This window comes from Mustela nivalis (genome assembly GCF_964662115.1).
Source record: "Mustela nivalis genome assembly, chromosome: 6".
In the NCBI taxonomy this organism is placed as follows: domain Eukaryota; kingdom Metazoa; phylum Chordata; class Mammalia; order Carnivora; family Mustelidae; genus Mustela; species Mustela nivalis.
Genome location: NC_139025.1, coordinates 128,582,574 through 128,608,354, shown reverse-complemented (window position 1 = coordinate 128,608,354; position 25,781 = coordinate 128,582,574). Strand labels below are relative to the sequence as shown.

The 25,781-nt window shown below is 45.5% G+C and overlaps 1 protein-coding gene across 8 annotated transcripts in view; it reads right to left on the bottom strand.

Moving 5' to 3' along the window:
- ADAMTS17 (ADAM metallopeptidase with thrombospondin type 1 motif 17) overlaps positions 1 to 25,781 on the bottom strand; it is a 327,093-nt gene that overhangs the window by 188,159 nt on the left and 113,153 nt on the right. For all 8 annotated transcript variants that reach the window (XM_082736460.1, XM_082736461.1, XM_082736454.1 and 5 more), the window contains exon 8: positions 4,607 to 4,712. In XM_082736460.1, the coding sequence (XP_082592586.1) occupies positions 4,607 to 4,712 (106 nt within the window). The remainder of the gene's footprint in view (positions 1 to 4,606; positions 4,713 to 25,781) is intronic.

Below are 25,781 nucleotides of genomic sequence, written 5' to 3'. Positions count from 1 at the left end.
CCTCATCTCCCACTGTCTACTGCCTCCTCTGGGCCTGATCATGCCACCCCACCCCCCACCCCAAACAAAAGGCATTCTCACCAGCTGTTCTAGAACTGCTTCCTTTCTCCCTTTTACACTGAAACTCCCAAATCACAGCAAACAATATATTCTAAAATTCCCGTAGAAATACTATACTGGTTATTTTAATATTCTACTGAAGTCACTACCAACTCCCTCCTTCCTCTGTGAGGGTGTCATCTGATTTTGGTTTTGCTTTTCCCATGGGCCATTAGTATGGACCTGGACCTAACCCTCATTGGGGGAGAATCCTATCCATGACCAGTCAGCACGGGGCCTCAAAAGCACATGCTTGCCCAAGAGAAACAAATGCTTGCTTCTCACTGTTCCTCTTTCTCTTTAAAACCAAATATTGATAAACATCTTGGACACTGAGGTCTACCATAAGGCACCCCGTCCTGGTTTCTTGAGGGAAAACACCTGCACAGTGCTGGCCCAGCTGGGCTGTGTCTCTCAAGGAATAGCCCCCTAACCTCTATCAGTTCAGTTATAACCAATAACAGCTGTCAGCTACAGCTCTCTGGAGGGAAAAAGGTGCGTCACTGCCATCTTCTCACACTCAGGAGCTCTTCCTCTCTCCTGGTCACGGCAGGATGAAGGAATCCCTCATTTCCGGTTGGGTTCTCAAGCTATCATGGCAAGACAGGGAGACAGCTGCCTTCCCAAATGCACACTACTGAAGGAGAGAGGCAATCTTTCACCCCAAGAAGGCAACTAAATCATGAAGTCTCATCAGAAAACCCCAAAGTCAGAGTGCCTGGGTGGCTCAGTCAGTGAAGTGTTCAACTCTTGGCTTTGGCTTGGGTCATGATCTCAAAGGAGACAGAACCCCCACGGCTGGCTCTGCGCTCAAAGAGAAGTCTGTTGAAGACTTTCTCTCTCTTTGCCTTTGCCCTCCAACCCCTCTCTTTCTCAAATAATTAAATGTTAAAAAAGAAAAAAAAAAAGAAAACCTCAAAGTCACTGTTATCATGGCCTCTGCATGGAGCTAACTCATCCTCCCAGCAGAAACATAGATAGAACCTCCCACGTGCTCCACCTTGACTCCCACCAGGAGCAGCAAATCCTTCAGACCTGTCCAAAGCTGGGGCTGCAGTCTTTCCCACCCTTTTTCTTTCTCAGGTAATCAGAAAACTGTTGATCGTAGCTGAGGTACTTGAATTTCCTAGGGAAGTCCCTCTTGCAGTTACGCTGGCTTTCTTCTGCAACTAGGATGCCATGGATTGTCCTTTCTGCCTTGGTTGGCAGAAATCTGAAGGTACCTTGGTTTTTTCGATATATAACAAGTTTTCTTCTTATTTCCGTCTCTTAGAACATGGGTCTTTAATAACATGGGTCATATTTCCGTCTCTTAGAACATGGGTATATTATCATAGAAGTGATCCCAAATCATTTCAAGTAGAGACTAGAAATTTTTAAAAAGTAATACTAGTTTCCTAATCTATTAAATAAAAGCTAAATAATACCTACTCCATAGAACTGATCAATAGCACAATGATTGCACAGCATCTAACACAGCAGGTGTTTGGTAAATGAGATCTGATTTGACTTAAACATAATTAGAACATTATTAATTCCTGTCCTAAGCAGAATTATTGATATTACCATGGCAAGAATTTTCCATTTAATTCATAACTTAAAACCCACATGATTGCAGATTGGATTAGAGACAGTTTATGGTACCAAAGAAATTACTTCTGAACTAACAATATATAAAATATGATCATTCATACAAAGAGACACAGAAAGAGGGAGGAAAAACAAAATTCCAGGATCTGTATGAATTAATTGAGGAAAATGAGCTTGATATTCCCTTTGTGTTTTCTGACAGCCAAAGCAGGGAGAAAATCAGGTTAACGTATAGGACTCTCATTGTTAATAAGTGCAACGTGTACCTCACATGGAAAGTGAATTTTTCTCCTGACATTCAGAGCTGGAGTAATGGCTTGCACAGATTCTTATATGAGATACAGTGGGTAAGCAACAGAAGGGCCATACTTAGGAGCACCCAGGGGCTAAGGCACAGACCCAACTTTCAGAAGAGAAGTTTTACTTTATCAGTATTAAATTTTAGGGACCAGTGGGTGAGGTACATAGAAGGGTACTCTTTTTCATTTTCTAAAGCTTTCACTGAGAAATTTTCTTGAAGAGCACAGACCAGCGCTCAGGTCCTCCGAGAATACCCTCCTATCTTCTTTTAGTGTACATGTACTTAAAGAACATACTTAATTTAACTTAAGGAGTTAAATGACTCCACTCTGTTCCAATATGCAGCCACCTACAGGCTTCAGATCTGTGAAGCAGCCTGGCAAGTGGCTTCACTAGGACTAGAGGCTTATTCCTCTTGTCAAGCCCCCACACAGTCTTGCCTGGGGCTCCGAGCCCAACTGGTCAGAAGAGTCTGCAGATGCAGAGACTGTGGCTTCGTCTCTCAGAGACCTGCTTCCCATTGCTCGCAAATAATCAGTGACAACAGACTTCCTTGGGAAAACTATAATCGCCCAAATAGGGGCAAGGCCAAATGCTTGCAGAATTTATTGGCTTTGATGAACAATTAGGTGTTTGTTTTCGTAGGTAATTAGAGCGCAATAGCAAGCTATAAAGGGCCCTCCAAAAAACTGAAGCAGACTGTAGCTAAAGGCTACTGGAGTCGGACTGAATCTCCCCATTCATTCCTGCAGCCCTCCTGTGCTGGAATGCCAGCGGCCCTGCACAATCACACAGGTCAGCAGGGAGAAAATGGTCCCCGGTGCTCCTCACGTCCAAGGAGAAAGGCCTCCGTGTGGCACGTGTGTGCTCACACATGGGTGGAAAGAGCACTCCAGTGTGGGCCCTGGCACTGAAGACTGCTTGGAATCTTGCAGTTCATATAAACAGATGCATCCAAAAGTCCACGACAACCCACATGTCAGAAAATGTTTTGACAACTGCGTTCTCAGAACCACTAGGTCCTTGATACTGAGGAACCATGACCAGCTGGGTGGGACCTTTGGCACGAAGAAGAGAAGAGAGGATGTTTGCCAAAGCCATACTGATTTACGTTTTTCTCTCAGCAACCACTTTCCACCACAGCTTTGAGAGTGTGTGTGTATGTGTGTGTGTGTAGCAAATCAGAAATATGAATACATATTTGATTATGATTAATTTTTAAAAATTATTTCCTAGTAGTATAGGCAAAAAAAAAAGTGTGGGTAAAGGGCTGTTGCCCTTTGTATTTAAAAAATACAGTATTTAAAAAATACTGTTGAGATAAAAGAACTGTGTACTTAGAGACAACTACTCGTTTTTGCTTCTTTTAGCCAATGACATGTTATTTCTGCCTTAATCGCAGGAAATACACACCGGATTATTATCATTTGCTCCGCTCACATCACGATACTCAGTAGGCACAAAAAAGGTAACAACCAAACCCATCTACGAGAGTGAAAAAAATGAGAATGGGACCAGAGAAAACAAGACCAAAAAATACAAATAAATCCACAGATACAGATAATCTTAGAGAAAATTGATTTTGTGCTTCTCCTTACAAACCGACTTTACTTTTGCAGAAGGTTGAGCTCACATTTAGGGTCCCGCGCATCATACTCAGTAGGTCATTAGAAAACATCTTATGTTTTTTCCCCAAGAACTAGATGTCTATTTAATTTTGTTCTACCCAACCTGGTATAAATTTTCCTATTGTTCTGCATGCTCTGACTGCCTCAATTTATGTATTTATTTTTTAAGTTCTTGTGCAGTCATACCACAGTTTTTTTTTCCCCTCAGAGAAATACAAAACAGACACCTACTGCAGGAGAAGTAGTAAACCCTCAAGCCACAGTTTTAGGGTCAGCTGGCATTCCGCCACCTGAGATTTCCTGCAAATGATCTCAATCTTGGGCCAGCCACTCAACCCCTCTGACCTTCTGTTCCCTCCTCTGAAAATCCAGGAGGCTGCCTCAGATCCTTCCTACAACATCTTTGGGCTCTGAGGTTTTATGGCTCTTCCCTCCTCTAGGGAAGAATTTCCATGGACAAAGGCAGCAACTGATAAGTCTTTTAAACTACGACACTGACATTCTGCCTCAAGACAGTTGGACTTCATTGGAAACCGACTCTCAAGGAAATAGAAAGTCAACAGTATGAAGATAATCCCATTATCTGAACGATAGAGTGAATCAAAGATTATGCTGGTCCAGGAAAGGAAACGCAACCAAAGAAGACATTCTGAGACAAACCTCTTTGCTCTAGACTGTATGCACTAAGAAGAGACATGAACATGAAATGAACATTTCAAGTCTCAGATCATCTGGTCAGTAATCTTTATGGGTTCCCGGATAGACTGGGACCCAGGCTTGCTGGCCTAGGTCTGTGATACAGAAGAAGCAAAGGCAAAGAGCAGCACTGTTTCAGAACTTTCGGAATTCAAGAAAAAAAAAAAAAAAAAATATATATATATATATATATACACACACACATAAATACATATGTTTAAGAACATATATATGCATACATATATTCAGGAAGGAACTGGAAAAGGCAGAACAATACAGAGTTTGATACTTACTTGTGGCCCAGCTCATGAGCGATGGTAAAGGCCAAATTGAGACCATTGTCTTCGGCAAGCACACATTTCCTCTTAGCACTGCACACGCCTCCTAAGTAAGCAATTCCTGCAGCAGAGACACAAAAACACATCCTCTTCAGAATGTGGGAGGCCCTGACCTCGCTAGGCCAGTCCATAAGGTCAACATCACTCAGGACGGGGAGGGGAGGGGCAGACTAGAATGGTAATGTTGCCATAGGGCTGGAGCCGTCATTCCAGAGCTCCTGCGGAGGATGGGCTGGTGTCTACTGCTTTGGGATTCAGCGACAAAGCATTAATGATAATAATAACCACCACTCAGATCACCCAAGCATTTAGTAGATGTCAGGCAATGTGCTGTATTTGCACGCATTATCTCATTTCATCGTAATTACCCAGGCTGGCGGTGACAGAGGGAGACCAAGGCTCTGCACAGAAAGTGAGTTGGAGTTGTGTGTGGTGGTGGGATGCTCTCCAACTTCGACATCCAGGGTGGGGAAGAGGTGAGGCCAGCGGGGCAAGGCCCCAGCATGAAAAGCTGAAGGAGGGTCCCTCACCCCAGAGCTGACCCTATGCTTGCACCCACAGAGAGGAAGGGGATGCCTCCTTAAGTTCTGCACCCCTGTCACCTTCTTTCCCTCCTCCCAGTCCGAGCCCTGCAGGACCAGTACCCTCAGGGTGGGAGTAGGGCACCTAGGAGCCACTAGGCTCACAGAAAGCAGGCCAGGGAAGGCTGTGCATGATATTCAGAAAAATGTTTCAGGAGCCTTCCAGAGAGAATGAGACTGGGAGGGGGAGAGAGAGAGAGAACACCATGGAAGAGGAATCATCAGTGACGCTGAGCTGCATGGACCAACTCACTGATCTCCACACACACCTGACTGGGGTCCCTTGGCTGCTGAGACAAGAACAGAACCCAGGCCCCTGGCTGGAAGCCAGACTCAGGGGAAGGGTGTAAGTGAGGGACAGGAAGCTGCCAGCCTCTGGAGGATGGAGGGGAGTTTTCTAGGGGACAGAGGTTACCCTGGCAGAAAGGCATGTGTGAAAAAGAGGGCTTTGGCCCGCCATGTTTGAGGCACAGCCACATGTCTGCAGCTGTGAGCCACTCCCCACGGTAGCTCTCCACGTTCCCTGTTAGCTCCTGCTGTCTCTGCACCCGGACAGGCATCCCTCACTACCCAGGTGCTTCTCAATGACACCAGGTTTATCTCAACACCAGGAGTCCACAGGCCCCCACCCCCTCCCAGGGCTTGGGATGGAACCCGTGTGAGGACGGGAAGCACCTGTACTCCCCAGGACTGTAGCCTCTGACCCCTTCATACAGCATGAGACACATGAGTGGGTGGTGGCCCAGGGCAGTTTGCATGGCGCACACTGGCAGCGGCTCAAGGTTCCCCTTGCTGTGAGTTCACAAGGGCTCTGGGGTGGGCTGTGGCTCCACTGGCCCCACAGCCAAGCATGTGCTGCCCAGGGATACCTGGTGACCAGGTGGATAAAGGCTGTCTCAGCCAGACTCCCCCCATCAGTGCTGTGCCCTGAGAGGAACTGTGGCCACCGGCATGAGAGGTGCCCATTTTCCACCCATGATGCCATGCCCCCTGCAAGTTGCATGCTGCCCCCAGTTTAGCGGGCCCCTTTCACTAATGCGCACCAGGTGTCTCAGGAGCAGACACCAGCCTTACAGGCACAGGAACTGGGGAGGGAGGGAAGGAGTTGGTGGAAAGTAGAGGAAAATGGACAGGGGAAGTTAATTAAAAATGAACCTTTTTTAAGGTTCTTAAAAAAGAACCTTTTTCTTCCCAAAAGTGACACCTATCCTCTTTGTTGACACAAATCCAAATGGAGGTGGCCCTCAGCCTCACACAGGACACTCCCTCCTTCCTTCCAACGGCCCCCCAGGAGTCCCAAGAGGCAGAGCTCCCTTGACCTGGACTCTACTCTGCAGGGAGATGCTGCTCTGGGACTGAGCTCACAGTCGACACACCGAGATGGCACCACAGCGCATGTCGATTTTTATTTGGGAATATGCAACATGCTTGGCCAAGGCTGAAGAATTAAGAAAAAAAAAAAAAAAAGAGAGAGAGAGAGAGAACGGGGAAAAAAAATGAAATGTTAGTTGGCCTCAGGATGTGTTTTTTTTTTGCACGTGGACATCATAATCCAGCAAAGCAGACATTGGAAGTAGAAAAATGACAACCAGAAAGTACATGATCCGGCTTCTTGGTGCCTTCAAGGTCACTATTCTGGTTTTGTTTAAAAATGCTTTGTGGGTTGCTGCACCAAGTCCAGCAGTGAGTAGGTGGAATGCTTCTACACAGCACCGATGGTATGTGCATGCAACACACACACACACACACACACAGACTCAAATGCACACCCAGCAGGCCTCTCCCAGCCTGGGGGCTGCAGCGTCCTGGGTCAATGAATCAATAAGAACAATCAGATGTGCACACTCCCCCGGGGAAAAGCCATCTGGTGAATGGGGAAGGGAGGCATCTGAAGCCAGCTGTGCTGAGCTTGCGGTCCCAAGAGTCGATGCTGAACCAGCAGACTTCGAAGCCACACGAACACGTTCCTGGCCCCTGCGGCTCTCAGCACCCGGAGCCGACAGGCCTGAGTTTCCACTATAATTAGGTAACACGCAACATTACGGAAACAGCTAAGCAAAGAGCCTTCCAATAATTGCATTTTAATTTTTCCAAGACACAGAGGATTTTTTTTTTAAGGAGAAAACAAAGGATCAGTTTATTTAGGAGAAATATTCTCACACACGGAGGTGGATTAAGATCTAGCGCTTTGAATGATGTATTCCAATCATGCACAGCCTGGTCAGGAAAGCAAGCAAGGCAAAGTGCGTAAGAGAAGATGGCCCCCAAGATGGAGTACAGGAGCCTGGAGGCTTTAGGACCCACAGTGTGGAAATGCCTACAGCTCACAAAGTCTGGAGAAAATCCCAGGCTGTGGTAAAAGTAAGAGCTGCAGGCAACAAGCGGCAATTGAACTTCAAGGAGAAACAAAGCCCACCACTATTCCCTGTTCCCTGGAAAGAATGGAGGAGCAGTGGGAAGGGGAGGGAAGGCTGAGGCTGTGGCACCAGAGGGAACTTCCTATTGCACCGGAATTCCTTACACCTACAATAAGACCCTAGAGTGGTGTTTTCCATGTCTTTAGCCTTCCATGATTTACAATTCTTCACTAAAAAGGGAAGAAAAGCAACAGGGAACTTATTTTTGAAATGTTAAAAACATCAATTCCACATATTTGCAGAGCTCCTAGGAATAAAAAGGGAAACAGAAAGGCAACTGGCAAATACTAGGATCCCCTCTAGGGGCAAGCACAACTCGGAAGGCGTGACCCTCCCTTATTTGGTGGATATGGTTAGTGGCCCCATTTTACACATAGGGAAATGGAGGCCCAGTAACCAATTATATGGCTGACCAAGCGGGACCCAGGTACAAAAACAGGACTGTCTCTAATACTGGTGCTCCTCCAGGTAAACCCTGAGCCTCCCTCACCAAAGCTTTGGTGACCAAGAACAATGAGTCATCTTTGCGGGTTTCAAAGATTTTCATAAATCTTAGCGTGTGCTTATGCAGAGATGTGGGTGGGATAAAATAAAGGTTTCAGGCATTTAAGTCCAAGCTTTTTTAAAATAAAGATAAAAAAGACTCAAGGAATATGTGCAACAATATTAGCAGTTACCTCTGCTAATGGTGCAGTTCACTGAGGATCTGACTCTTGGTTCCGGCTCAGGGCATGATCTTGAGGTTGTGAGATCAAGTCCTGGGTCGGACTCTGAGCTGAGCATGGGGTATGCTTGAGATTCTCTCTCCCTCTCCCTCTGCTCCTCCCACTCATGCACTCTCTTTCTCTAAAATAAAAACATAAATCTTTAAAAAAAATCCAAAATGCCAACAATAAAAATGAAGAGATGTAAAGTTATTTTTTCGGATGCCTGGAGAAGTCTATCAGATTTATTCAGAAAAGCCAGAGTCTCCTAACCCATCTTCCTAGCCATGTCAGCTCAGTGTGAACATTCTCCCTCTCATCCTTTCCTTGGTAGGACTGCAATTTTGGAGAGGAAATTGGGTGAGGAAGTTTAATTATTTTCTTTTTCAGTAGAAAACTGCATGATATAAGCACATAATTCTTAAACTCAAGAGTTGACCATATCCTTTCTAGATTAAGGAATAAACAACACACAACTGTATAAACTCTGATTTATCCACCAAATTGTCACATGTAAACAGTTTGCAGCTGTTGGCCTTATTGGCCATTACTCATACCTTCTTGGACTCTGCCTCTGAAAAAAATGGTCGAGTTTCTCCTACCAACAGCTCAAAGTACTAACACCATTATGGTTATCACTGGGACACCACACTGCCAATTACAAGATAGCAACTTACAGCTCTTCACTTGGCAGTCACAGTGATTGAGACAGAGTTGCACATTCAGCCTTGTGGACATGACCTCATGCTGATGTAAACTTCTCTAAGTGATTGGAGGTATGATCTGAATTTGCGAACAGCACTTAGAAGCAAATGTCTTAGAGCCTAGGGTGTGACAAATGATAAAAAAAATACGGTCAAGGGCGCCTGGGTGGCTCAGTGGGTTAAGCCGCTGCCTTTGGCTCAGGTCATGATCTCAGAGTCCTGGGATCGAGGCCCGCATCGGGCTCTCTGCTCAGCGGGGAGCCTGCTTCCCTCTCTCTCTCTCTGCCTGCCTCTCCATCTACTTGTGATTTCTCTGTCAAATAAATAAATAAAATCTTAAAAAAAAAAAAAACTACGGTCAATTCTCATTATCTCTGGGATTTAGATTCTAAAAAGGCACTATGAACATGAAACTCTGATATACGGAACCACCATTCCTAGAGGACATAAAGGAGTAGGTTCCTGTAAGCCTCTGGTCACAATACCTTTGTCAACTATAATATGTAAACTTGTTTTATGTGAGTTTCTGTTTAAAGGCACATTAATATATATTGTTGATTCATTAACTTTGAATTCATGGCCAACAATCCTATAACTCACGCCTAAATGAAACTTAATCTTGTATTTTTCTCTGTAAGACACACTGCAGCCCTTCTGTGCTTTTTAGAACACAAGACAGAACTTAAGCACTATTCCTGAAAGCCACTGTAAAAAGCAAAATCATCCAAAAACAAGCACAAAAATGTAAAATACATGGCACCAGAAGACCAAGAAAAGGACTTTTTTTTTACAGTATGAGAGTTGAAATGAGAAGGCAAAATGTCCCCTTGTTCAACCTCATCTGTGAGTAAGCCTCTTTGGTAACTCAAACATTTTGCTTCTCTGCACACATCTGCAAATGACCATGTAAGCACTATAAACATTGATTTTAGAGTTACAAATAAATTTTAGTGAGTAGGCAAATTCACAAACACAGAATCCTTGAATGACAATGGACCATATTCTTAAAATTATGTCCTATTATCAGACGCAATTATCCTTAATAGTTGCAATAAGGAAATTCTACATTTAACTGTCTACATTTAAGTGTTACATACATTTCTTAACTCTGTATTACCTAAATTATTTGAGGACACCTGGGTGACTCAGTCGGTTGAGCATCCAGCTTTTGGTTTTGGCTTGGGTCACAATGCAGGGTCATGGGATCGAGCCCTACACACAGTAGACAGAACCTCTGCTGAAGGACAGGTGCAGCTTCTCACAAACTGGGATAGAACATGAAAGATAAGGCTCTGGAAGGCTGGCAGGAGAGGTGGCCTGAGTGGCATGGTGCCCTAGCTGGGGACTGAGGAGCACCACCTTTCAGATCTGGTCCTATCTGTGGCTCTTTGTCACAACTCAGTGCCCCCATCTCCCAGAAACACAGCTGGATAAGCTCTTCCAGACCTACTCCTCCCTTGGCAATTCCACCTCCAGTTTCCCTGCTTCTTGTTTTCTGGATCTCTGGGTGTCAGTTACGATGGGTGGAAGAGCAGTTAGCCAAGATCTTTATTCCTACACCATGAACAGAGGGTGGGAGCCATGGTCAAAGAGGGGCACCGGCTCTCTCCTAAACAGTAGTATTGTAGAAGCTGCCACTGTAATTCAAAGCTACAGTACCTAACACTTTTTACTGAGCAGAAGACTGATGACCTGAAAAACCCAGCAACTTCCTTGAGGCTAAAGGAAGTAGTAAGTGGGCAAAGTAAAGGTTTCAAGTCTGATCACTGAAGAGTTCAACATTCCTCATTTTGCAACTTAAAACAAAGTTAGAGTAGGCAAAGTAATGTAGGACTTGCATAAAGACAGACATTTAGACAGAACCGGGAGTCCAGAAATAAACCTGCATATTTACAGTCAATCGATTTTTCAGCCAGGGTCCCAAGACCACCCAGAGAGGGGAGAAAAAGAGTTTTTTCAACAAATGGTACTGTAACAACTGGAAAGCCACATGCTGAAGAGTATCAAGTTCTTTCTCTTCCCTCCCCTGTCCCAGCGTGTTTGGGATTTCAGATTGATGTCAGACCCCCTTCTTTACATGGTAACCCCCAGATTAACTCCAAATGGATTGAAAAGCTAGATGTAAGATCTAGAACTATAAAATGCTTAGAAGAAAACAGAGGAATAAGTCTTTCTGATACTGGGGTAGGCAAAGCCTTCTTGGGTATAACATCAAAGGCATAAGGGAGGGGGCGATGCCCATGCCAGTGTATTCATGGGTGGAGTCACCATCCCTGGAACACAAGAATAGCTGTGCGGGGGCTGGGAATGAGGTGGGGAGGTGGGGCGTCACCAAAACAGGCAATGATTGTGCTGACACATCCCAAATAAGCTTCCCAGCCTTCTCCCTGCACCGTAGCTTTCTGCTAATCTGCCCAGCAGCCTCTGTCACAGGCAAAGTTGCTGAGCCTGTCCAAATGTCACAAGACCTGCTTCTTTGAGATAGGGGTTTCCTGATTATGATCAGAATCAAGGAAAACCACACTCTAGTTTTCCCTAATGCCTCCAGGACCCAGGGTTTGGGGAAGAGATGCCACCACAACTCCCAGTGAGGGAATCACACAGCCAAGTCCCCAGAAAGGACTGGAGGGTCCCAGAGCTGGAGCCACAGTTCCTGCAACATTCTGATGAGTTCAGTAAGTGTTAAGTGTAGGAGTCAACTTTCCCTGTAATTTACAAGTGTGGAGCAAAAAAGTTCATCCCAACACTTTACTGCATTCTTTGAAATCCCAAACACGCTGGGACAGGGGAGGGAAGAGAAAGAACTTGATACTCAAAAGACCACGACCGACATGAGCCAAGTGCACAGCGAGGTCCTGCAGATCTCCCACCCTCCAGGCAAGATGGCACCTGTGTCCTGGTGGGGCCCAGCACATGGGAGGGGAACTCCAGGGAGTAGACTTAACGTTCCTCAAATAAGCAAGACGCCTCTCCTCGGAGGAGCCCACAGCAGCTCAGGGGTTCTGAAACAGGCCTGGACACCCACCAGGAAGGGACCCCAGCAGGTTCACCTCAGGACATCAGAGGGGAGTCTGTCCGGACATTCTTCTTCTTCTTCTTTTTTTTTTTTTTTTAAGATTTTTATTTATTTATTTATTTGACAGAGATCACAAGTAGACAGAGAGGCAGTCAGAGAGAGGAGGAAGCCGGCTCCCTGCTGAGCAGAGAGCCCGATGCGGGACTCGATCCCAGGACCCCGAGATCATGACCTGAGCCGAAGGCAGCGGCTTAACCCACTGAGCCACCCAGGCGCCCCTGTCCGGACATTCTTAAAGCTCTCTTACTCTGACAAACACTTCATATCAAGTGTTTCCTGACTCCCTGTATATGATGGCATCGTGCCAGGTGTGGGATCCCAAGTCGAATAAAAGCCACGCAGGCCTAGAAGGAAACACAGCTCTGAGAACGACATCCAGCAGAGAGCCAGGGAGGCCGGTGGCACCGGGAGAAGAGATGCTGTAAATCAGGCGCTGAGCCGGCAGGCTGGGCGCCAGGGTCTCAAGACACAACTTCCCCAGGGAGCTGAGCCCACAGACAGCTTCTCAGCAGCGCCAACAGTGGAGACCGAAGCTGGAGCTTTGGCACCGAATCTCCTGCGGCCTCCTGCCATACGTCACCTGTTATTTCGGAACACCCCCCAACAGCCATGCCCTCATCCTCACTTCCGTTCAGTCGGCCAGCACTTCCGGGCACCCGGGGCCGCGGCTCGTTCCTCAAGCAGAAGCGTTTGCCCGCAGCACCTGCGAGTGCCACAGGAGCTGGAAGCCGATGAGCTCCCTTCAAAAGCCCTCTGAGCACTCGCATGTGCTCCCCCAGCGCAAGCGGGGCACAGACCTGCCTTCCAGCATCCGCCGCTCCAAAAGCGTGACTGCCTCAGAAGCCTGCTCGATGGCTGCACCCCCGTAACACTGCGGTCTCTCCTGCGCATGCGTGCGTGCATGCCTCTGCGTGTGCGCACGCAGAGGGAGCGTGTGGACGTGAACCCTGGGCACGTGACACAACAGCCTTCCTGGAAGCTGGCGCTGGGAGAACGATGCCCACACTCCCACAGAAACGGACACAGACAAATTTCAAAAGCGTGAACGCATTCGTGTTTTTGCATGGATGGCATTGCTTATCGCTTGTTTTTGTCAATAATTTTACAAGGGGCTTTGGCAGTCGCTTCAACAGCTTTAAGACTCCTTTGTCCTCCTCTCTCGCCACCTGTCCCCTTGACTGGTAGGTTAGCAGGCTCTTCCTCTCCCTCTGGGAAGTTGGGGTTTTAGGTGGGGGTGAGGCTGAGAGGACAGGGGAGGTGTTTTGTCTAAAAATACCTCCTCCGTGTGGGAAGAGACAGCTGAGGCTTCCTCGGGGCCAAAATGTCTCCAAAGGGGTCACAGAGTGAGTCCAGGGGCTCCTTGGGAAGAAGAGCACGTTCCTAGCCCTTCTGTGGCCAGAGGATGGGCATGAGTTACAGTCTGTCAGCAATTCTGTTTGAACTTGTTCGAGAGCCTGCAGGCAGAGCCACGGGGGAAAATGGCTAAATCCTGCCATTAGCCAGTGCCAGGAAGAAAGCGAAATGATGGGTGGCTGGTAGGAGGGACTACACACATTTTCATCCTGCCCAGTGTGGAGGACTGTGTTGTGTCCCGCCAAATTCACAGGCTGAAGCCCTATCCCCCAGTGTGACTGTATTCAGAGATAGGTTCCTTCAGGATATAATTCAGTTCAAGTGGAGCCATCAGGATGGGATCAAACCTGATATGAGTGGTGTCCTCAGAAGAAGAGGAAGAGACGCCAGAGATCGCTCTCCCATGCATGCACAGAGAGCTCATGTGAGAGCCCAGTGAGAAGATGGCTGTACAAGTCAGGAAGAGTGGCTTCACCAGAAATCTACCCCAGGAGCATCTTGACCTTGGACTTCCAGCGTGAAAAACAGAAAAATAAATGTCGCTGGATAAGCCACCCAGTAATGGGGTATTTTGTTACAGTAGCCTGAATGGACTAGTACACCCAGAGCTTTATCTAGATACAGACTGGAAGTGCTATGTATTCTGCTTCCTCACATGAATAATGGATAAAGACAGTGGCCACAGGAGCCTGCCATCCTCATGTGCTAGATGACACCAGAGCTGCCTCACAGGCTGTGGGACCAGGCTCACCATTTTTAGGGCATAGCTTCATAACAGGGAACCAGTCTGGAAAGTTGTATGGGCCATCTGGCCGTTAAAATGCTTGGTAGAGAAGTCCCAGGGTGGAATGCAAGGAGTCAGAGAAGTGTCTCTGTATTTCAAAGTCGAAACACTTCAACCAGTGGCTCTTGGAGACAGAGGTGACATCGCAGTCATTTGGCAGTGGGGAGCCCAGGCGAGTTAGAGCTGGGCTTCCCATCTGGGGAAACGAGGAGAGACGTGGGAAGACAATGTTGTGCCCAATGCAGACCCACGTCTATCGGCATCTGGAAAGTTCCCCATCCCTACGAAATGCTCTCGAAAAGCTCACAGGCGTAGACTTCAAGAGAAGAGTCAGTTTCCGATAAGGCTTATAAAGGTTACACAGTCCTAGGTCTGAAAAATAGGAGGCTGAAAACCTTTTTTCAAATCCTCAGGGAATTGCAAAGAACACCTGGAAAAGGGAATGGGGAGCCAGGGAACCGACCCTTCTGGGTCTGTGTGGGAATCTGCAAGCCTCACCAGGCACCCAGCAGGCCCCCGAATTTCTACCACGCAAGGGAAAGGGAGCCCTGCTGCTGTTTCTGTTCAGTGAATCTCAATAAAAGCGGAACCAGCAGCAACGGGCATTCTGTGTGCTCAGGGCCAAGTTTAGCAAGCTGGGAAACACAAATGCCGCTGTTCTTTTCACCTTGACTCATTCAAAAATTACAAGAGCACCAGCCAGGAGACACTGGAACTGTCGATGCAGACATCCAGACAGTGGTTACGTGTGGGAGGAGAGGGGCCGTGACTGAGATGGGGCCCAGGGAGGGGCATCCGCTTGGTTGACGAACTCCAGTGCCTGACTCGGGTGTTGATGGCAAAGAGGTTCCTGTTAGAGTAATTTACTGAGTGACTGAAAAAGTCAGGTCTGGTGATTGTTCAGGGAACAGACACCAAAGGGGCATGCGTGAGTCTTCCCAGAGGCCAGGACTGTCTTATTTCTGGATCTGGGTTGTGGTCAGGAAGGGTACTCTGTCCAGAAAGATCTGCTGAGTGGTGCACTTAGATATACTCTATGTTTAAGTGAGACTCCATTTAAATTTTATATAAAGAGATGTGAAATAGGAAAGTATGGGCCTGATTCAGCCATGTGGGAATGACCAAGATTAGAGGCCAACATAGAAGACAGGATCTGATGTATAGTATAGTGACTGCCCTTGAAATTTGCTAAGAGACACCTAAATGTTCTCACCAAAAAAAAAAAGGAGAGGAGAAGGAAGGAAGTAAATATGCAAGGTGATGGATGTGTCAATTAACTTGAGTGGAATTCCTTCATAATATCTACATATATCAAATCATCATGCCATACACTTTAAGTATACTACAATTTTACTTGTCCATGATACCTTAATAAAGCCAGAGGAAAAAAAGGAGTTTTCATGAAGAACATTCAAGGGTCACAGGTTGATGAAGTCATGGTGCTAATATTAGTTCATTAGTCACTGGGATTAAATGAGTCAGTCTATTTTTATCTGCGTCACCAGACATCACCTGGATTACCTGCATTTCTCAGACCACATGACCTGTTTCTATAATTCACCTTCACTGTCTTGCAAGGACTCTCACAGCGGTATATTCTTGAAACTTGTCTGAGACAGCCTTGATAAGCAGCTTCATACTCAGCTGTATTTCCACAGGAAAAATAAAATACGAGGTCATGCATAGACATGTTTGCCAAGTTAGCAAAAAAGAAAAAAAAAAAAGAAGAAGAAAGAAAAGAAAAGCTTTCTCAGAGTAATTAAGAATCCACATTTCTTGCTAAATGCTTAGCCCAGCAAAGTCACCCTCTTGGGGATGAAATGTGAAATCGAAGTGAGACCCCAGGACAAGGGTCTACAGCAGCACCAGGCGCACTTCGAATCCATGCTTGGAATCCTCTAGTGTGGACCTGGCTCTTGGGCTGTGCTTAGGGGTGCAGGGAGGAAGTCAGGCCAAGCCCCAGGGCAGCTCTGCAGGGCTCCCCGAGCACAGGTGTGTAAATTTCCCCACTGGCAGGACACTACAGCCCCTCAACAAAAGAAGTAATCTAAGGAGTTGGCTCTCATTTGGATATTGACATAATGTTCAGAGCTAGTCAACCTACCATGACAAGCCCTCTCTTCTGATGACCTAGGGAGCCACAAGAGGGGCTTTGCTTCTGCTGACAGGAGGCAAAAAATGAAGTCATTCCTTTTGATTAAAAAAACACAAAAAACAAACAAACAAACAACAACAACAACAACAAAAATAAAATAAGACAAAAACGAGCGTCTTAAAAAACGAATATTGAAGAGACTCGGACTAGGAAGGTAGGAGGACAGCAAGCACAGGGAGAAGAAGCAAGCTGATCTGTTCTGGAGGGGGCATACAAAGAAGATGGCTAGCCTCTGGCGTGGCATGAAGTAAGTGGGCTAAATTCCCAGGCTCTGCCTTTAGGTTCACGTCCTTTTGCTGCTTTATGCCTATGGGTATGACTCATGACCAAAAGGCTACTTGTCTTAGTTTGATGGAGTTACTATAACAAGATACCACAGTCTGGGTGGCTTACTGACAACAGTAAGTATTTTTAGTAAAATATTTAAATAGTAAGTAATTATTTTTCATAGTTCTGGAGCCTGGAAGTTGGAGAGGAAGCCAGTGCGGTCCAGGGAGGGTCCTCCTTCAGGTCACAGAGACCATCTTCCTATTTTAGCCCCATGTGGCAGAGGCGCAAGGGAGCTGTGGGGCTTGTTACAAGGGCACTGATCTCAAGCTTGAGGGCCCCACCCTCAACCTCATCACCTCCTAATACCATCACCCTGAGGATGAGGATTCCAACCTATGGGTTTGGGTGCTGGTGGGGATGGGACACAAACATTCAAACCATAGTAGGTACCCTGAGTTTTGGGATTACTCTAGGCTACAAAAATAGTGTGAATGTCAGTGTCTGTGTCTACAATGTCAAAGGCAGAGAATACGCATGTGTTTCTCATCTTTTAAGCATTTCACACACTTCTGTGTCACGTCTGTGCTGACGAAATTCCCCGTTCCCTCCCCACCCCCCATCTCCATCTCCAGGACCAGGCTCTCATTCAAGCCCTGCTGTGGCATTCTACCAAGGCTGGTCAGTCTGGCCATCTCAACTTACCCCAGACTCAGCCCACACCAAACGGGAATTGCTACTCCAAACTGAGCCTCCTCAAGGCCCCACCACCCCCCACTTTGAAGTTCAGAAGCTCGCATGCCCCTCTCTTTCTCTCTGTCTCCCACCCCATCTCAGTCATCACCATTTCCTGCTGCTCCCAGACTCTGAGACTTATTCCCTACTTCCTGGGTCCAAGCCCAGACCTTAGCTGTCACTGGTCCTCAGTGGTCACCTCCCCCAATCCCTTCTCTAGTCCTCAAAAGTCCAGACTGGAGGGTACCTTCCTCCACTGATTCTTCCCTGATCCTACCAGGCTCATTCCTCTCCTCCTCTAGAGGCCCAGAGCCCATCACAGTACCTTCCTGCAGTAGGAGCCCCATACTCGTGGTAGCCCAGGCATCTGAACAAAACTTTCATCTGTAAATATACGAAGCAGCCTCTCTGCAAATGTAAGCAGTGTGGAACAATGAAAGTTTACACGTCCTCAAATGAATGAATGAATACATATCAGCCCTGCCAGCTTGATCTCTGTATAACGCCACCCTCTGCGGCTTACAAGAGGTCAGCTGGAATAGGGGAGAATTAATGAGGAGCAGAAGGAGGCTGATGACTGCTAACATTTCTTGAAACATTTACCATGTGTGCACCAGGCCCTGTGCTGAAGATTTCTGTGTGTTATCTCACTTTATACTTATAATCACCTGGTAAGCTACATACCACTATTGTCCCCATGGTACTAATGAGGTCCCAATGAGGTACTACAGAAGTTGACAACTTGCCCAAGTTCCAGCAGCAAGTGAAGGTGCTGGGATTCGATCCCAGGTCTTTTGTACCAGAGGCCTTGCCTGAAACTTGCATCAAAGGCTGCCAACCGGTGCCCACATGCCGGATCTGGACTGCAGAGGTGATAGACCATTTAATAAACGGTGCCAGGGCAGTGGGAACAAACTAATTATGTTTTCCACCATGTCATACCACATACAAAAACAAACTCTAAACGTTAAATGTACGAGTGTGAAAACAAAACTTTGACTCCCTCAGAATGAAATGCAGGGGTATGTCCATCAGAAGGAAATGCAGGGGGATATCACTATGATCTTAGAGTAATGAAAAAATTTTTTAAAGATTTTATTTATTTATTTAACAGAGTGAGAGAGAGAGAGAGAGAGAGATCACAAGTAGGCAGAGAGGCAGGCAGAGAAAGAGGGGGAAGCAGGCTCCTTGCTGAGCAAAGAGCCCGATGTGGGGCTCAATCCCAGGACCCTGGGATCATGACCTGAAGGCAGAGGCTTAACCCACTGAGCCACCCAGGCACCACATTAGTCAAAATATTTTAAAGCAAGACCTAAAAGCTGCAATCATTAAGGGACAGGACCGAGAAATCTAGCTAAATCTATACTGAAAATGTCTACCTGACAAAAAACATCACAAGGTTAAAGACAGAGGACAGATGACGTGATTTTCAACTCTGGCAGCCAAGCAAAAATTTAAAAGCTGCTCCCCCTCACCAGTAGTCAGAAGTGCAAACTGGCTGTTCCCACCAAGTATGCTGATAAAACCCAGCAAGGTCAGCAGGATTAAAGACCCTCAGATGACTTTAATGAGAGTATACAGGGATAGAAAGGCCATTTCAGAGAGCAATCTGGCCCATTCAGAAAAGCTGAATGACGCACAGGCGCGGAGAACTAACTCTACCCCAGAAAGTACCAGGCTGCATCTCTGCATGGATGGGTCCCCCCCAGCTGGCCCTGGTGACGGGAATCTCCATAGCCCATGATACACAGACACACACGTACCTGTGTGTCCACACATGTCCACACACATGACCACATGTGCACACACATATACGCACACACACAACCACCACTCCATAAGATGCAATTACCGTCCTCATTGACGCGGGAGAAAATCAAGGCACCAACAGGGTGAGCCTTGCCTGGGCTCGTGCTACAGCCAAGAGGAAGAATCCATTGACCTGGGCAGTCTGGCTGTAGGTTGCCCCTCTCCCATCCCTGAGCAGGAGGGTGCCTCTGCTTCAGGGAACAGAAGGGAGGCAGGGGAGATAGACACATAGCCAGGTCTGTACCTAATACGCTATAGCAGAAGTCAGCCAACTACTGTTCAAAGTCCAGGGAGTTTTCTATTAAAACATATACTAAAAGGGCTCTAACACAGATGTCTTTAACCCTTCACACTGGCAAAATCTGGTTTATGTGCGTGTATTTCTTGCAAGAAGTTTATAGCTTTCCTCAAATTTCCAAAGGGGTCCAGAACCTCAAAAAAGTTAAAAACACTAAACACAGGAATCTCAGAATACAATCAAGGACATTCCCTAGGAAAAAAAAATCCTCTGGACAGCCAAGTCAGACTAAAAGATCCTGAGAAAATTATCCTTCAGCCCTTAGGGACTACCCGAGCATTGTTCAAAAGGTGATATCCACCAACGTTTCATAGAATGTGCTTTTCTTTGCCAGATCTCAACTGACTGACTCAGAGTAAAGGGGAGTAAGGGTCTAACCGCCATTATTCACCAACAATGCTACTCTTAAAAGAGCAGCCAAAACGATGTCAGTGGTGGAGGGGGGTGGGGGTTCTCTCAATTAGGAGTGTGTGTTTTATTGAAGAAACACCTTCAATTAAGTATCCAAGTTACAGTGGACCCTTCTGTCAAAAGGAATGTGACAATGGAAGGAAAAAACAGCTGGGGGATAGGCATGCACACACGTATGATTTGCAAATACATAACCCAGACTGTTGAAATATATGTGTGAACTTTTCAAAGAAAACACTGTTCTATTCTGACAAGGCCCCTATCTGTCCCCCCGGGACTGCATTTAACTATAGGACTTTTACTGTATCTTAAGAGTTTTTTTATTGGATCAGGAAATTGTATGTATGTAGAAATGGACTTCACATTGCAGAGTGCATGTGATGCTGGTTACAAATTGTCTTTGTTTTCTGCAAATGAGTATTTCTAAGAAATGAATGGGTTTGGGGTTAATAAGAGTGAAAACTCAACATAAAAGCCATCTGTTGATTTTATTCCCTGCTGGAAGGATACTGACAAATTACTGTTCTCATTCAGAAAATTTACATCAGTGTCTGCTGTATGAGCTTCAAGGTTAAGGTCAAAGGACCATTTTTCTTCTTCATCCTGTCCACAGCATACTTACCCTGAGGACCTCCCACACCAGTGCCCACCAGCACAGGAACAGAGAGAGGTTCAGTTTTCCATAAGTCATCCTCAATCTTGGTCTAATGTAAACAACCAACCCAAACTTGGAAGACAAGGCAGGGAGAATGCATTATAAACGGAGAAGTCCTTCAAGCCCATCTTCTGAGAAAGTATGAAATTGCACATAGATTTTTAAGGCATTTCTTAACCACACTGCTGGCCTGGCCACCGTCCACTCTTCCTGGTACTGAAAACCACAGAATGTTCTGGGTTCATATGCCTGGGCCACCACCCACATAGGACGATGAAATCAGTTCTTCAGGCCTCCTGTATTAGCTCCCTTAACTGGTCACCCCAACTCTAAATATGCCATAGACTTCCCTGGGGATGGGCTCAGATTATCACTATCAGAACAACAACATCACGGAGAAGTGGAGGTTTGCTGTGAAATTGTCCCAACTCACATTCATTACTCTCCTGCAAAGATAACTGTCTCTTAGGGGAGTAAAACTGCCCCCATTCCATTCTATTGCCCACTGCTCTTTTGAAACTCAGATTGGTATCATGAAATGAAATAAAAATTACCTCTCAGGAAAAGATCTTCCATTCAAAAACATAATACCCCAAGAAGGCAAACTGAAAATTTGTGACCCTGTACTACGCTGGGCAGGCTCTGGGTACAGCCAAAGACAGTCTCCATGGCTGGTTTGGAATGCAGAGGCAATCATAAATCAGGTGGGATGGGTGAATGCAGGAATCAAACCAGAAGGTGGTAGGACAAATTTCCCAAAGCAAAGCAAGATGTTGATAGAGGATCAGCTGTTCATAAGATGAGGTGACAATCTTTCTTGATTCCTTTTTCGATTTCTTGTCTGGATTTTGTCTGGAACATCTACCAAAGTGATTCAGACCCAAACACCTGGCTTTCCTTTTATCACTCCAGCCCTGTGACTGTCCCTTGGCCATGGCCGTGGGAACCTCTCTTCCAGCCTTGATTTCAGGTTATCCCCTGAGCTTATCCAGCACAGATAACTCCACAGAGATCTCCGGAGTCTTTACACAGTCATCAGAGACTTTGATGGCATCTGTAACACCCACACTGGCCATCACTGCCCTTGGGGGACCAGCTATCCCTCTAGAAGATAGCCAGCAAAGTCTATGACTGACCTGACTGGAGTGAGTGACCAAAACAGCAGAGACTCCCTCTTCAGGTTGATCCCCAAGGCCCCCAGCCTGCTCTACAGCTAAGGGCAGATGGACCTCCCTGGAAAAGGCTTCTAGTGTATTTCCATTCTCCTACTCAAAGACATGTGTGCAACTGGCAGAATGGCCAATGAGACCAATGGGAGACCCAATTTCTCTGAAGACTGTTTTCAACCTCAAAGTTATTACTATACAATTAGGATACTGCCTGACTCTAAGAAAACCAGGATTGTGCTTAGTTAGCAGGGCTGACTTGAAAGCCATGGTTTCCAATATAACCTTGGCCAATCTTGGGGATATAAACCATAGGTAGATTTCTCTTTGGGACAGCTGATTTTGAGGGGCTGGAGCACAGCAGCTCTGGACTCTGGCCTGTGTCTGAATCCCCTTCTGCCACGTACCACCTGGGTGATTACAGCAATTACTTAATCTCTCCGAGCATTCTTCCCGGTCTGTAAGAGGAGTCTAATGGTTTGAGGATTAAACGAAATAATAAGAGTAAAGCACCTTTCCCATAGTAAACACTGAATGAGTATTATCTATTACAGCAATTATTTTTGACCAAGTCCAAAAAAAAGAAAAGGTTTAATGAAAAGTATTTATCAAGCAAAACTTCTGTGCCAAGAAACATCTAACAATCTCTCAATTATAAGCTTTAGTTGCCAGTGTAAAGATGTGCCAAGCCTCTAAGTGCTTTTTATCAACATGATATTTGGGAAGCTGAAGACAGAAGAGTAACCAGCTGAGGGCTTGCAAGGCACTATCATCAGTGGACTCGGGGCCACTCTCTCTATCTGCTCTGGGGACAAGGATGTAGCCTGGTAGGAAGAGCTATGATGGGTCTTTCAATTGTCTGGAACCATGCTGCATTTCCTCTCTCTTGGTCTGGACTCCCCCAACAGACCCAACTTCAACTTGGATTTTGGACTGATTCTTTTCAAGTATGAGACTCAAAGAACTCCCTTTGGAGACACTTCTACCTGCCCAGACAGTGCCTTTGTCTGCCAACCTACCAGGATGCTTCATCCAGATGTCTCCACAAGCCAAATGTCTATGTCCTGGTGGATCAAGCATGCTGGATAATTTCCCTGTGCTTCAGAGGAAAAGAGAACCCTTTACAAAACGTTCTCAGGTTCAAAAATAGATGAATTCCTAAAACTTGAATAAAGATATTTACTAAGATCAAATCTATAATGCATACTGAATGTACTCCTTGCAAATATCATGACCTCTCTGAGGTCACCTTGCCATAGGCTTCCCAGGTATCTGACCAAATACAATCCTAAAAATTAATAAAACTAGGTTCCTATGGCAGGAAATGCTATTTTCAAGAGAAAGAGTTGATATTAACTCTTAACTGAACAACAGTGACTTGGCCTAAAGGGGTACGTGTTATAGTTCAGAAGCATGTTTCCGAGAGGAAACAAAGAAGTAGGATGTCTTGTATCCCACTGAAGAAAAGATCTGTCTGGGTTTTCCCACCAAATTGGGGTTCAGACCAAGATAGTTCAACAGAAACAAGAACAGTCTTTTCAAAAAATGGTGGTACGCCAAGTGGAGTTCCACACACAGGAATATGAATTTATACCCCACCTTGTGTCATACACAAAAACTAACTCCGAGTGGACTGTAGACCTAAATATAAGAGCTATAATGATAAAACTTTTAGAAGAAAACTTAGAAGTAAATGTTGGTGACATAAGGTTAGGTAATGATTTTGTAACTTTGACACCAGGATACACAAATGATGAGAGAAGACTGGTAAGCTGGGCTTCATCTAAATTGAAAAGCTTCCATGATCCAATGTGTACCATCACTAAGGTGAAAAGGGCAACACCCCACTCTTGGAGAAAATACTTGCAAATTACCCACCTAATAAAGGAGTTGTATCTAGAATATATAAAGAATGCCAACAACTCAATAAAAAAGAGTAAAAACAATTCAAAAAGGAGCAAAGATGCTGAATGGACATTTTTTCAAAGAAGACCTACACATTTCAAAGAAGACATAAGGGTGTGAAGAGTTGATCATATTAGTGATCAAGGAATTGCAATTCAAAACCACAAGAAGATGCTACCTTACCTCCACCCAATTGACTATCATCCAAAAGAAGGTGTTGACAAAGAAGTGAAGGAATTTGAACCTTTGGACGGTGCTGGTAACTATGTAAAATGGGCAGACACTTGGGGAAACAGTCTGACATAGGGTTATCTCATGACTTAGTAATGCCTCTCCTAGTTAAATGCCCAGGAGACCTGAAAAGCCATCCACATAAACACTCATACATAAGTATTGGTAGAAGTATTACTCATAACAGCCAGAAAATAGAAATAACCCTAACACCCATATCCTGAGGATGGATAAACAAAATGTAGTGCATCCAAGGAATGGAATATTCTTGAGCAATGAGAAGAATGAAGGACTGACATGCTAAAATATGGAGGAACCCTGAAAACATTAGGCTAAGTAAAGAAGCCAGGCAGAGAAGGCCACAAAGTGGCCTTCCATTTAGATGGAATGTCCAGAATAGGTGAGTGTAGAGAGACAGAAAGTAAATTTTGTTGTTGGCTAGAGCTTGGAGGGGAGTGGAAGTGAGGAAGGAATGTGGCCTTCTTCCAATGGGTTCATTTCTATCCACGGTGATAGAAATATTCTAAAATTAAATTATGGTCAGGGTGCCTGGGTGGCTTAATCGGTTAGGCATCAGACTCTTGGTTTGGGCTTAGGTCATAATCTTGGTTTTGGGGGATCAGGCCCTTGCATCAGACTCTGCTCACTGCGGGCTCTCCTGCAGTACACAGAGGGATTCATTCCCTCTCCCTCTACCCCTGCCCCCATTCACACTCTCTCAAATAAAGTCTTAAAATTTAAAAATATTAAATTAAATTAAACTATGGTCATGGTTATACAACTCTATAAGTATACTAAGAAACACTGAAGTATATACATACATTTTAGACAGGTGAACTTTATGGTATGAGAATCATATTTCAATAAAGCTGTTTTAAAAATGTTATCCTGCACTTAGAAGGTTTTTTAATCTTTTTTCCTAATTAAAATAATATATAACAGAGTAGGCAGTCTTAAAAACACTGAAGAACTTGGAACGGGATAATAAAAACCACTCATAATCCTGTCCCTATATAAGGGGGCAACTTCACTCTCCTTAGATAAGGCTTTTTCCATTTCGAACCCAGGATTGTGATGGCAGACAGAAGTAAGCTGGTGGCCAGCATGCCCAGAAGCCCTGAGTCTACGCCCTTCAGGTGGGCTCAGTCATTATCCTCAAGTGGGTTGGGGTAGGCAGGTAAGGAGAGAAACCTGGAAGAAATCATGGCAGCTTTACACTTGGGATATGGTCAAGGGAAGAAGAATTCCGACTGTTCCAGGTGGAAGGAAAGGGTCCCTTCAATCTAATTTTGGGGCACTAGAGACCCAGAAGTGTCCTGAAGCTACAAATGCCCCTTTCAAGCAAGATCTAAATCATTCAGCTAATTCCTCTAATTCCCCATCTCCTCCACCACTATCTACCTTCCACTGAACATCAGTACACAACAACTTCTTAAATAATGTGTGCCAGAACTTGTGAGAAGCAGTTTCCACATGAATGCCCCACAACAATTTTCTGTGTTAGGTACAATGATTATTTCCATCTTGCAGAGTAGGAACCTAGACCCATGTGTTCACCCTTATGGCCTAAGTTCATAACCTATTCTTGCCATAATTTCTGATGTGTACAGTCTTATCACCAATCTATCCACTTGTTCACTTATTTAACTGGGACTGATAACCTGATGAACTGAAAATAAGACCTTGAATGTTCTTCTTAATGAACAGACATGTATCAGTGTCAGGAGACTTCATAAGGGACAGCAGATGTGTCTCTTCACCAGAAGTCTCCTCAACCAGGGTCAGACTAACTCCAAGGAAAAGGGGAAGAATTCAGTAGCTTGAGGGTCAACCAATTCCTACAATTTCTTTTTTTTCCACCTCAAATAAATCCATCTCA